At 40.1% G+C, this 14,031-nt stretch overlaps 1 protein-coding gene across 9 annotated transcripts in view; it reads right to left on the reverse strand.

Moving 5' to 3' along the window:
* MPHOSPH9 (M-phase phosphoprotein 9) overlaps positions 1-14,031 on the reverse strand; it is a 61,747-nt gene that overhangs the window by 17,369 nt on the left and 30,347 nt on the right. For all 9 annotated transcript variants that reach the window (XR_013443547.1, XM_078061072.1, XM_078061069.1 and 6 more), the window contains 3 exons: positions 4,839-4,886; positions 3,871-3,935; positions 2,576-2,677 (listed from right to left, as the gene is read on the reverse strand). Coding sequence is in view for 8 of the 9 variants with exons in the window: in XM_078061072.1 (XP_077917198.1) it covers positions 2,576-2,677; positions 3,871-3,935; positions 4,839-4,886 (215 nt within the window). In the remaining variant the exon portion in view is untranslated. The remainder of the gene's footprint in view (positions 1-2,575; positions 2,678-3,870; positions 3,936-4,838; positions 4,887-14,031) is intronic.

The raw sequence follows: 14,031 nt of genomic DNA on the forward strand, positions 1-14,031 counted from the left end.
AAAATACTATTCTCTGATTTTTTTCCAAACATTTTTTTTTTTAAGATTTTATTTATTTATTTGACAGAGAGAGAGAGACAGGGAGAGCGGGAACACAAGCAGGGAGAGTGGCAGAGGGAGAAGCAGGCCTCCCGCAGAGCAGGGAGCCCGATGCGGGGCTCGATCCCAGGACGCTGGGATCGTGACCTGAGCTGAAGACAGACGCTTAACAACTGAGCCACCCAGGCGCCCCTTTCCAAACATTTAACCACGTAAAAACCACTCTTTGCTCACGGCCCTACAAATACGGGCAGCAGGCTGGACTTGGGCTGGGGCTGCGCTTGCCAATCCCTGATCTAATGTACGCACCGTCACACTACATAGCACCGTACATAAATATATCACAATATATTAATGTTCCAGCTGCAAGACATACAGGCCACTTTCACTCTACACAACCTTCCCAACGGATGTGCACATCTGTCCCTCCACGCAAACCACTCTCCAGGCCATCAAGGCCGGGCTGGCGCACCTAGGGGTCACCAGTCCCCTCAGTTGCTCTCTCGGCAGTGTCTACACCATTGGCCACTTCAGGGTTCCTCCGAGCGCCCTGGCAGCTCTTTCTCAGGTTCTTGTGCCAACTCCTTCTGGCCCCAACATCAAAACATCGGGGGTCCTCAGAGCTTCATCCTACACCAACCTCCCACCACACACCCATCATCTATCCCAGAGTCAAGCACTACAGAATAATTCTAAAATTTGTAACTCCAGCCTAAGACCCTATTTCTGAATTCCAAATGTAAATTTATAATCACCTGCTTGATTCCCACTTGGAATTCGTATGAATCTCAAACTAAAATATTCAAAATGGAAATTCTGATCCTTACCCCATGGTCGGCTCTTCCCATTTCTTCCCTAGTTCAATATGTGGCACCCGGAGTTGCTCAAGACAGAAACCAAGGTGTTATTAGACACCTCTCTTTTAATCTTGTCATCTCATTCTTAACCATGTTCTGTGGATTCTATCTCCAGAATCTCTCGCAGACCCTTCTCTTCTGTCCATTTCTATGGCCAGCACCCAGTGAACACCATTTCTCCTAACAGTATAACTGCCTAATTAATGTGTCTGCTTCTAGTTTTCCTCTCCATCTTCTCCTCATGGCAGGTGCATTACAAATATAGAAATCAGGGGCACCTGGGTGGCTCAGTCGGTTAAGCGTCCGACTCTTGATTTCAGCTCAGGTCATGATCTCAGGGTCATGAAATTACACCCTGCATTGGGCTCTGCACTGCGCCTGGAGCCTGCTTAAGATTCCCTCTCTCCCCCTCTCCCTCTGTCCCTCCCACCCTGTTTGCTCGAGCTCTCTCTCAAAAAAAAAAAGAAAAGAAAAGAAAAAAATATCAGAGGACCTAATTTTACCACATAAAACCTTTCAAAGGCTTCCCAACAGACTTAGAGTAAAATCCAAACTCTTGACCATGGCTTAGAAAGCGATGTAGGACAGTCTATGATTTCATCTGGAGCTATTACACCCTTGCTGGCAATATTCAGGTCACATAAGCTTCCTCCAGGTTCTTTAAAACATGTTAAGCTCTTTCCTACCTCTGGCCGTAGTACAGCTCATTTCTCTGCCTGGAACATGCCCCTCCCTCATGCCTCCCACACCAACAACTCAGCACAGGGCTTACCTCCCGGCCTACAAGTCACTCCACAGAAAGGCCTTCCCTGACCCCAATCTCACACCACTCTTGTTGTCTCTCAAATGTTCAATTTCAGTAACTTACAAAATTTTTTCTTTAAATAATTCACTATGTTCTAACTTAAGGTCAATGAACAAAGATCTAGAAAAAGTTTCTCATTTGACAATGACATAGGTTAAAATTTACAATTAACACTCTTTCTCATACACATCAATATTATGACCTTACGATCTAGTCATTTAACATTCTTTACAAAATCATACTAAAAACCAATCTAATACGAAAAAAACTACTCTATAAATGTATCAAGATAATGCTCTGAGATTACAGCAAAGCCAATTTTGAATAAAAAACTAAAAAGAAAAATTCATACAACCTAATGAAGATCTATCCTCATAGGTCTGCCCATTAACATAGGAATAAAATTTCTGGAATTTTAGAGCTAAAAGACCTTTTGAGATGTTCTAGCTCAATGTCCTTGTTTTTAGAGATAATAAAATTGAGCTCCAAAAAAAACCTAAGTGATTTGCCTAAGGTCACACAGCTGGGCAGAGTCAACAAAGAAAACATTCCAAGTCTCTTTACACCCAATCTGATTCTATTTCCTCCTTTTGGCAAATGCCCCGCATGAGAGGTTTTATGATATCTAATAATTAGATGGTTTTACTTTCCTGTTTTTTTAAGTAAGCTCTGCACCCACCACCCCGAGATCAAGAGTCGCATGCTCTACTGACTGAGCCCCACCAGGCGCCCCATAATTAGATGCTTTTACACATCTACATTCTATAATGAGATTTAACTCTGACTTCCTTATGACTTAGACAGCTGAGCTTCTCAGTTTAATGAAAGGGTGCACTTATTTCTAGCTTTACAGAGATTAAACAAAATAACTTACTTGGCACGTGAGGATCTCATGGGAGTTTTAGAACTATGGCGAAGACTTAACATATTTTCATGCTCTACTTGCTTGACCTGAGCTTCAAGTTTTGAAATTGTTCTAATTCAAAAGTAAAAGGAGAAATTAAGAACACAAGTTAAAATATAGCTCAACTACAAATTACTTATTTAACAGACGCTTCTAGAAAAGGGGTGACAGAAGAACCGCTGGTCTGTAAGCCTTTTTCAAAATAAAAGCTGAGCAAAATTGGAACATAAACTGAAAGGCAAATACATTAAACTCTACAAAGAAACACGCCATATACTACAATTGAAGGGCAAGGAAACAACAAATGGACTTTATATAGACAAGTTAAAAAAATTTATACATTTGACTACAGATCAAAACACGGTATAAATTAAATTAAAAAATAAAATAAATTCAAGGATTCAGTAAATTGCAATTCTAACATGTTTAATTCTAAACATATATATTCACGCATATAAAATATACATAGGTAATGTTTTCACAAAAAAGGAAGCAGGTTTAATGTCCAATAAAAGAACTAGTAAGAACTTCCTCATTTTTAAAAGACACAGAGGCTAAACTACCTTGAAAACCATCTATAGACAACTCACCTCGTCTGTGCCATGTTCCGAATAAAAGCCTATTTTCAAGTTTACCAACAGAAAATAGGACTCTGGCCAATTAATTGCTTTGAGGTTATCCTGGCATTCTTTCTGTCCTTTTAAACTTTGCATATGTCTTCGTCTCATCTTCTAAGCTCAAATTCTTGCCTACCCTGATGCAAGGAAGGTTTGAGAAAGAACAGCTCTAACGGGCTGATGCTTTATGCCAATGTGATAAGGAAGCTATCAGCAGAACCGAATGCATCACAGAAAAGCCCTGAGCAGATGAGGCCAGACAGCGTTCATGTTCTCCCCGATGGGAAGTCCTGAGGAGTGCAGTAAAATCTCCAAATAAGGGACACATCTCCAAATACAAATACAAAAACATGCTCCAAAGCCAATTAGAAGTATCTAATCATTTGCATAATGAAACACATAATGTTTCAGGAAATGCACACTCCTCAAACACAACCACCAATATACTCTAATCGTTTAAAAATCTTCTTCGGCTAAAATCAAATGTATTTCCAGGTCAGGGGAAGATTAGGATAAAACCTGATCTCAAAGTGCCTAAAAATCCTCAAGAAAAACTTTCTTTTCATTGCTTTCAGTACAGACACATATTTAAATGCTAAAAGAACAATAGAGGCATAATTATCTTACTAGTAAGAGAATACATTTTACCTTTTCAAATCAGAAATCTGAGTATGTGCATCAAGCAATTTGTTCTCAGTTGTATTTAATGTATCCTATTAAGATAAAGGAAAAATTCGATAACTGAAATATTCAGGATATATTCATGTTATTTTAAAATACATAATATGAAACCAATCTAAGACTACACCAGAGAGCTACAAAAAAAATTATGCAGATACTCAGCCAATATAGCACCAACCACGAGCCAGTATATAATTCAAGGGAAAAACTGAGAGAACAAAACACTGGTTTATACAAAGAGCCGTACATATATCCCCTGTAATAACAGGTATAGCTTATTAAGCTTTGCTTGATTACAAGTAATCCAGTGTTAAAATGGACATGTTTTAGCCACAGCTTGCCCAAAACCTCAGTAAATGGCAAAACAGATACCTGTGCTGGTGAGATTTCAGATGTCCTGACCGGCTCCTGAGCCCCCAGAACACCTCCCTGCCTTCCTCTAACCCTGAATGACCACAACCCTGTATCCTATGCAACAGAAATACTTTGGACCCCACTTACAGCATCACTGTGGGGTTTCGCTAAATTCAAATATGTAGTTCCCAAAGCTTTCATTAAGAACTAAAACATAATAAATTCAACCCCACAAAAAGTGAATGCTTTAAAAAACTTTGTATTTAAATATTATTAAATAATTATTTACATGTATATCATACCTTATACTCTTCTAAAAATTTCATCTCAACTCATCTCAAATGCAATAGCCATTCAATATTTGTTAACATAGATCTGAAAATTTATGACTTAAGTGGGCAAATATTTGAAAATAAGGATATTGACAGAGAAGATGAAGTGAGTGGTCTAACTCAAGCAGCTAAATGGGGATGGAGGATGGGGAGAACAGAGGGGGTTATATAAAGGGTCAGCCCTCATCATTTCCAACCCAGTGCTTCTACCCCTCCATGAAGCTCAGAACATGAATGATCAACCATTACCTTTACTCTTTCGTGTTCTTTTCCAAGGGACTCATATTCTCCTAAGAGCTACAAGGAAAAATAAAGAAATGTACCACAAAATTAAACATTATAACATCAACTCAGAGATCGTCTATAAAATAGCTGTCCATACTACTCTTCAAAAATGCTAAGGTCTTGAAACAGAAAGGTTAACACTCTGTTCCAGATTGAAGGTGACTAAAGGGATAAGAGGAGTGAATATAAGGCATGATTCTGGGTTGGATCCTGAACTGGAAAAAAAGTGCCATAAAATAATAATTTAGATGTGAATTGCACATTTGATTTCTTTACTTTGATTTGTCTGTGACTATGTACAGAAGGCCCTTGTTCTTAGGAAATACATACCAAAATGTAGGGGTAAAGGGGCATAATGTCCACAACTTACTCTCAAATGGTTCAAGAAAAAAAAAATGCATATGGGAACGAACATATATATACAGGAGGTGATAAAGCAAATACGGCAAAATGTTAACAACTCTGATCCTAGGTAAAAGGAATAGGATAATTCTTACAAGTTTTCTGTAAGTCTGAATTTGTTTCAAAATAAAAACAAAAATTATATAGTATCAGTCAAGACCCTTTAAGTAAGCAGTATTTTGAAAGATTAAAATTTGCATTCTTTTTTGAATTGTATACTTTTTTTATAAATTCCACAGAGTAAAGGCAAAATCCCAAGTTTAATATAATTAGGTAATTTCCTTAAAAATACATATATGTGAGACTTATTATAGAAGAGAGAGTCAAAGAATTTTCTTTTTATCCCAAGATCCCACTAAACAATGAGGCAGTTACAGAGAAATCAAGAGTTGAGTGCAACAAAGGAGAGATCTCAATGAAGATGCACCAAGGCAGAGGAGGCTATAAGCTTCAGTGCCTGTAAATGGGATGCTAACGGTGAGCAGGCTGGTATCTTCATAACCCTGAGAGGCTCAGGACTTGAATCTCAGGTTCAGTAGTAGGTAGGCTGGAAGCACAGGCTGACCAAAGGGAGCTGGTTAAAAGTCTTTCAGTTGAGTGGCCAGAGCCTAGGACAGCAGTGGACTGCCCAGCCAGGCGATAGGACACAGGAAATGTGAATGAGAGATGAATGCCACTCTGGAAACCCAAGTCTAACAGGTGGAGGAAGCAAAGGGATAAGGAGATGATGATTAAGGAAAAGTTTAAAACAAACAAACAAAAAAAACCAACTTGGCTCCCCATCCCTCACTGCCACCAGAGCATGATAAGAGACCGGGAGACTCTTCTTTGGGTAAACCAAACAATCCTAGAAAATAGACCTCTACATAATCACATCTGGAGGTTCCCTAACCAAACGGCTGGTCCGTCACTCTATGATTGCTTATACGGAAAGGCTACTAGGCTACTAGGAAATAGGCCCCATCTGCGCAGAGAGAGTCTCCAAATGGCTTTTATCTGCCTCCCCCTTAAATGTGAGTCTACAGTAAAAGAACCAACACTTTTTTTTTTTTAAAAAGCAAAAAATTCAATATGAAGCTGACTTCAAAATGAAAGGTTAACTCAGAAAAAATAAATCAAAACTAAAGAAAGCATTAAAAAAGCTATTAATATCCTCAGAGAAATCAGGGTTATATTCAAAAAACAAGAAAGCAATGAAAAACTAGCAACTGAAGAACAAGAAACAGCTCTTAGAAACTAAAAATGAGAGCGAAAATAAATGTAATACTAAGACAAGGAGATAGAGAACAAAGAGGCCATGATGGAAACTAAAGCATACAAAAGTCTTAGAAAATCAACCCATGCAATACAACATTTACTGGCAAAAGTTCCAGAGAAAGAGAACACAGAAGGAAGGAAATCAACAGAGAAATAACATTAGCAAGTCTATAGAACCAAAGGACATTAGTTTCCAGATTGGAAGAATCTGTGCCTCCAACAATGAATGAAAAAAGACTTGTATCAAGGCATATAGTGTTATGGAATTTAAGGATACCAAGGATAAGAAGATGCTAAAACTTTCAGAAGGAGCTTTGAACTCATTTATAAGGAATGAGAAACGCATTTACTAAACGCAATGTGTGGTCCTTGATTGGAGTGTGAATTAAAGAGCAAAAACCAAAACATCTATGACGGACATTATTTAGACAACTGGGGAAATTTGAATATAGACTGTGTATTAGATACCAGTATTGCATCAATATTAAATTCCCCGAGTGTGAGAACTGTGTTGAGATTATGTAGGAGAACGTCCTTGTTCTGACGAGACACCTGTTGAAGTATTTAGGAGTGAAATCTCAGTGTCTGTAATTCACTCCCAAATTGTTCCGCAAAAGGAAAAAAATCTGTAATGTTGTGAAGACATAAAGCAAATGTGGTAAAATATTCACAATTGGTGAACTAGACAAGGAATATACAGAGGTTTTCATCATACCATCTGTACCATTTTTCTGTAGGCTTAAAGCTTTCAAAATAAGAGAGATGGGGGGAAAGGAGAAAACACAAAAGACACAGGATTGGGACGGGGGAGAAAGGAAGAGAATCAATCATCAGGTATATTCTCATGGCAACATAAAACAATGGGACAAAATCTTTAAAAATCTGATGGGAAGAAAATATACCCTAGAATTCTATACTCTTAGCCAAATGATATGTGAAGGACCTAAATCTTCATCCATGATAATTATGGATAATGTTAAAAATTCAAGAAATAGGGGCCCCTGGCTGGCTCAGGTGGAAGAGCTTGCGACGAGGCACCCTGCTTTGTTTTTTTTGAAGTAATCTTTTCACCCAGCGTGGGGCTTGAACTCAAAACCCTGAGATCAAGAATCGCATGCTCCACCAACTGAGTCAGCCAGGCGCTGCAAACGCAGGTTTTTTTTTTAATAAAATGTGATAAGCCGAAAGTAATATTTACATGAAATAAAATGGCAAAAATATTTTTAAAAGATAAAAAAAAAAGTTAAGGAAGCAGTACACCAAAAATCAAAGCTCATTATAAAATGCTAATAATTAAGATGATGTAGTTTCCTTTCAGGAACAAATAAACCAGTGAAACAGACTAGGGAGGCCCAAAATAGACTCATCCAGGAAAGGAACATAATATACAACAGAAGTGGCATTAAAAGTCAGTAGGGGGGCGCCTGGGTGGCTCAGTCGTTAAGCGTCTGCCTTCAGCTCAGGTCATGATTCCAGGTCCTGGGATCGAGCCCCGCATCAGGCTCCCTGCTCAGTGGGAGGCCCGCTTCTCCCTCTCCCGCTCCCCCTGCCTGTGTTCCCTCTCTCGCTGTGTCTCTGTCAAATAAATAAATAAAATCTTAAAAAAAAAAAAAAAAAGTCAGTAGGGAAAAAATACTCTATTAAAAAATGGTGCCATCAGGGGCACCTGGGTGGCTCAATCAGTGGAGCATACGGCTCTCAATGCTGGGGTCGTGAGTTCAGGCCCCACACTGGGTGTAGAGATTGCTTAAATAAATGAACTTTTTAAAAAAATGGTGCTGTGGGGCGCCTGGGATCGAGCCCTGCATCGGGCTCTCTGCTCGGCAGGAAGCCTGCTTCTCCCTCTCCCACTCCCACTCCCCTTGCTTGTGTTCCCTCTCTTGCTGTGTCTCTCTCTGTCAAATAAATAAATAAAATCTTTAAAAAATAAAAAAATAAAAAATGGTGCTGTGACACTTGGTTAATCATTTGAAAAAACAACCAAGTTCAATCCCTATCTCACACCACACATAAGAGGCAGTCTGGGGGTAGATTAAAGGCCTAAATGTATAAAGAAAGGCTGTATAATTTTAGAAGGCAATATACAGGATAGTGATTTTCTGATCCTTGAGTAGGAAAAGATTTTGTACACAAGACATAAAAGAGGCCCAAACCAGAAATGAAAAGACTGTATTTTGGACATTAAAATACAAAACTTGGGGGCGCTTGGGTGGCTCAGTCGGTTAAGCGTCTGCTCTGCCTTCCACTCAGGTCATGATCTCAGGGTCCTGGGATGGAGCCCCACGTTGGGCTCCCTGCTCAGCAGGAGCCTGCTTCTCCCTCTCCCTCTGCCCCTCCACCCATGCCCTCGCTCTCTCTCTCAAATAAATAAATAAAATCTTAAAAAAATAAAATAAAATACAAAACTTGTACCCCACAAAAGATAACACCAGGTGAAATGCAAGCCACAAGCCAAGGGAAGAGAACTGCAATACATATTAATTAACCATTTCACATCAATCAGACTGGCAAAAATTAAGAGGTCTGACAACAGCAAGCATTGGAAATAATCTAGAAAATAAGAATTCTCATACATTACTGGTGGGAAAATGAACTGGTACAACCATTTCAGAGAGCAATTCAGCAGTATCTAGCGAAGATGACAGTGTTCATATTCTAAGTCCCAGCCACTACACACAGACCTACCTAGGTTCAGAGGACAGATTGTATATCCCCAAAATGGCAGTAGCAATTTCTGCTCAAAGTCTTCCAGAACCTTGCCACACCCATCAAGAGGTGGTATCTATTTCTTCTTCCCTTGAACCTGGGCAGGCCTTTGAGATTATTTAAACAAATGGACTGTTGGGGTGCCTGGGTTAAGCGTCTGCCTTCGGCTCAGGTCATGATCCCAGGGTCCTGGGATCGAGCCCCACATCAGGCTCCCTGCTCGGCGGGAAGCCTGCTTCTCCCTCTCCCACTCCCCCTGCTTGTGTTCCCTCTCTCGTTGTGTCTCTCTCTGTCAAATAAGTAAAATCTAAAAAACAAAGACAAAAACAAAAAACAAATGGAATGGGACAGAAATGATGCCGAAGGATTTCCACAGCTGGGTCATAAAAGGCTGATGGCTGTCAGGACACTCTTTCAGAAGGCTGGTCAGTGGCACTCGGTCATCATGCTTCGAAGAGGCCAAACTAGCCCACATGGAGAAGGAATGCAGCCTTAGTCAACAGCCATCAACAACCAGCCCCCAGCCTTTGAAATTCCAACTGAGGTCCTAGATGTTGCAGAGCAGAGACAAGCTGTCCCTGCTGTGCCCAGTCCGAGTTCCCAGACTACAGAGTCCATGAGCAGGGTATGTCCAGTTTGGGGGTCATCTGTGTTGTGACTCTGGTACCTGGAACAATACCCGAGAGGTACTTGCACAGGTCTGTACAAGGAGACCTGTTTAGGAATGTTCATGGCACTGTTGCTCTTAAGAGCAATAAAAAGAGGGGCACCTGGGTGGCTCAGTCATTAAGCATCTGCCTTCAGCTCAGGTCATGATCCCAGGGTCCTGGGGTCGAGCCCCACATCGGGCTCCCTGCTCAGCAGGAAGCCTGCTTCTCCCTCTCCTACTCCCCCTGCTTGTGTTCCCTCTCTCGCTGTGTCTCTCTCTGTCAAATAAATAAATAAAATATTTAAAAGCAAAAAAGAGCAATAAAAAGAAACTGACAAAAGGAAAATAGATAATTGTGGAAGATTCAGAGTGAGTGTGAGACTACTACACAAGGATGAGAACAAATGAACTAGTGCTAATGCATCTGCTTGAATAAATCTTACCAATGAAAAAAGTTGCAGAATAGTAAAACAGTGTGACAGCATTTATAAAAACCTCTACAATATGCCAAATAAAACTGATTAAGCATACACGCACATGTAAGACACAGACATGGGAAGACATTCACACTGTTCAGATCAGTCACTCCCAGGAAGGCAGGGGTGAGCAGAAATGGGTACATGGGGGGTAGGGGGTGGGGGGCTTCGACTGTATCTGTTGTATTTTAAATCTGAAGATGAGTGGTGGGTCCACATGTAATATTCTTTTCATATACCTGAAAAACTTCAAATATGTTTAAATAAAAATGAATAAAATCTGCATGTATCAACATGGTAAATCTCAGAAACAATACTATGGAAAAACAGGTTGCAGGAGGGGCACCTGGCTGGCTCACTGGATAGAGCCTGTGACTCTTTATCTTGGGGTCATGAGTTCAAGCCCCATTTTGGGCGTGGAACCTACTTAAAAAAAAAAAAACAGGTTGCAGGAAAGTATATGTGGTACAATACAATTCATATACAGTTTAAGGACACATCAAACATTACTATATATTGTTTATAGACACATGCATATGGAGCAAAAGTAGAAATGCAAGGGGAAAACCAAGAGCATATGCAGCACAGCAGGTAGGAGAGAAAGGACTAGAAGAGAGTATTTCAATTATATTTACGGACGGCTGGTATATGGGTGTTCTATATATCACTCTGTTTACTTTTCCCTATGCTTAAAATATTTGACATGATAAATGCAAAGGAAGACAGTGTTATCACTGGCAACATTCATATAATTTCAGCTCAAAACAACATTCCAATGATCCCGTGCTGTTTCATGTTACTCCAACATAACTGCGGTGAGTTGATGAATAATTAAAAACGATGGCATCCCAGTAGCAGTGAACATACCTAGTGTTAGATCTTCATTTCTTTTCTTTTTTTTAAGATTTTTTTTTTTTTATTTGACACAGAGAGAGAGAGAGCACAAGCAGGGGGAGCGGCAGGCAAAGGGAGAGGGAGAAGCAGGCTACCCGCTCAACAGGGAGCACGATGCGGGGCTCGATGCCAGGACCCCGGGACCATGACCTGAGCCGAAGGCAGACGCTTAACCGTCTGAGCCACTCAGGCGCCCCTAGATCTTCATTTCTAAATATCATTTTCCACCTAAAGGAACCAGGGCTCCATGGAAAAATGACTGTTTAGGGCTGGGACTGGGAAAGTACAAGACGAGCCTGGAATATCTCGCTGGATAATGCTCAAAGAATGACACGAATATGTCCAAAGGACACAGGAGTCAGCCAGCCTGACACTTATCCTAATGGCCGAAACTAGGACAAGGCAAGCATCAGAATTATAACTGTAACAACAACAACAAAGAATTGTAACTCACTGAACAAAATAAGAATTCATGAATCCACACTAATATAAATAACAGAGAGCGGAGAGCTCCTCCTTTCAGTAAAATGTAGAGGAGTAATAGAAGAACCACCATTTGGCAACCACAACAGTAATTACTTGTTTCAGGAAAGACTCCTCAGTGGATGCTAAAGCTAGTGGGTAAAAGTTTGATGAGAAAAAGGTGATTTACAAAGTCTTAAAATATCCCCTAATAGAACCCTCCTACACTGTTGGTGGGAATGCACGCTGGTGCAGCCACTCTGGAAAATAGTATGGAGGTTCCTCAAAAAGTTGAAAATAGAGCTACCCTATGACCCAGCAATTGCACTACTGGGTATTTACCCGAAAGATACAAATGTAGTGATCCGAAGGGGCACCTGCACCCCAATGTTTATAGCAGCAATGTCCACAATAGACAAACTACTGAAAGAGCCCAGATGTCCATCGACAGATGAATGGATAAAGAACATGTGTTATATATATACACCATGGAATATTACGCAGCCATCAAAAAAAGAAATCTTGCCATTTGCCACAATCTGGATGGAACTAGAGGGTATTATGCTAAGCAAAAGAAGTCAATCAGAGAATGACAATTATCATATGATCTCACTCCTATGTGGAAGTTAATAAACAAAACAGAGAATCATAGGGGAAGAGAGGAAAAAATAAAACAAGACAAAACCAGAGAGGAAGACAAACCATAAGAGACTCTTAATCATAGGAAACAAACTGAGGGTTGCTGGGGGTGGGGGGGAAATGGGGTAACTGGGTGATGAACATTAAGGAGGGCATGTGATATAATGAGCTCTGGGTATTATATTAAGACTGATGAATCACAGATCTCTACCTCTGAAACCAGTAAAACATTATATGTTAATTAACTGAATTTAAATAAAAAAATAAATAACCCAATTAAAAAATGAACAAAGGGCCTGAAAGAAATTTGTCCAAAATGATATACAAATACTTCTGAAACCAATAATACATTATATGCTAATTAATTTAAATAAAAAATATGTGTGTGTATATGTATATATATACATACACACACGTATATATATATCGCCTAATACTTTTTAATTCCAAATGGGGAGATAGAACTTTACAGTGGAGACACCTGGCAAACACCACCTTAACCAAGAGATCAGAGTTAATACCACAACGTTAACATGTGCCTCCTGCTAGGATGTGCTAAGAAGGGCTCAGCTTCCTTCTGCGGTATTCCTGTGCATTCATTCTAACAACCTGAATCTAACTGTGCAAAACACAGACCCAAACTGAAGAATATTCTGTAACTGTGCCGTCCAACAGAACTTTCTGCAATGCTGGAAGTGTTCTCTATATCTGCCCTGCCCAATAGGGCAGCCACACCACATGGAACCACCGAAAGAATGATGAAGCACATACTGTTAAATGTTAAGACTTTGAATCATTAGGTGCCTGGGTGGCTCAGTCAGTTAAGCATCTGACTTCGGCTCAGGTCATGATCTCAGGGTCCTGGGATAGAGCCCAACATCAGGCTCCCCGCTTAGTGGGAGTCTGCTTGTCCCTCTCCCTCTGCCCCTCCCCCCACTCATGTGCTCTCTCTCTCTCAAATAAATTCTTAAAAAAAAAAAAAAAGACTTAGAATCAAGACGAAAGGTATATGGAGGGGCGCCTGGGTGGCTCAGTCGGTTAAGCGTCTGCCTTTGGCTCAGGTCATGAGCCCAGGGTCCTAGGATCGAGCCCCATGTTGGGCTCCCTGCTCAGAGGGTAGTGTTTTTCCCTCTCCCTCTGCTGCTCCCCCCAGCTTGTGCTCCATCTCTCTCTCTCTCTCTCTCTCTGCTCTCTCAAATAAATAAAATCGTAAAAACAAAAAAAAGAAAGGTATATGGAAAGTTTTTATACAATTTTTGCAACTATCTATAATTCTGGTATTATGTCAAAATAAACATACAAGGAGCACCTGGATGGCTAAGTAAGTTAAGCGTCTGACTTCTCAGGTCATGATCTCAGGGTCCTGGGATGGAGACCTGTGTGGGACTCCTCGCTCAGCAGGGAGTCTGCTTAGTCCCTCTGCCCCTCACTCTGCTTATAATTGCTCTCTCTCAGATAAAATCTTTAAAAAAAAAAAAAAGTAAAACATACAAAAAGTCTTAAAAATCAGGATCTCATCATGTATTCACACACAAAAATTATACTGTTAATATACATGAATAAGAACAGTAATAACTAAAATCTTGTGAAGTTCTAATCAAATATGACATACTGAACAGAGTATTTATATCCACTCTCTCCCGAAACTTTACTGACAGTAAGGAAATAAAAA

Source organism: Halichoerus grypus, chromosome 13, assembly GCF_964656455.1.
Source record: "Halichoerus grypus chromosome 13, mHalGry1.hap1.1, whole genome shotgun sequence".
In the NCBI taxonomy this organism is placed as follows: Eukaryota; Metazoa; Chordata; class Mammalia; order Carnivora; family Phocidae; genus Halichoerus; species Halichoerus grypus.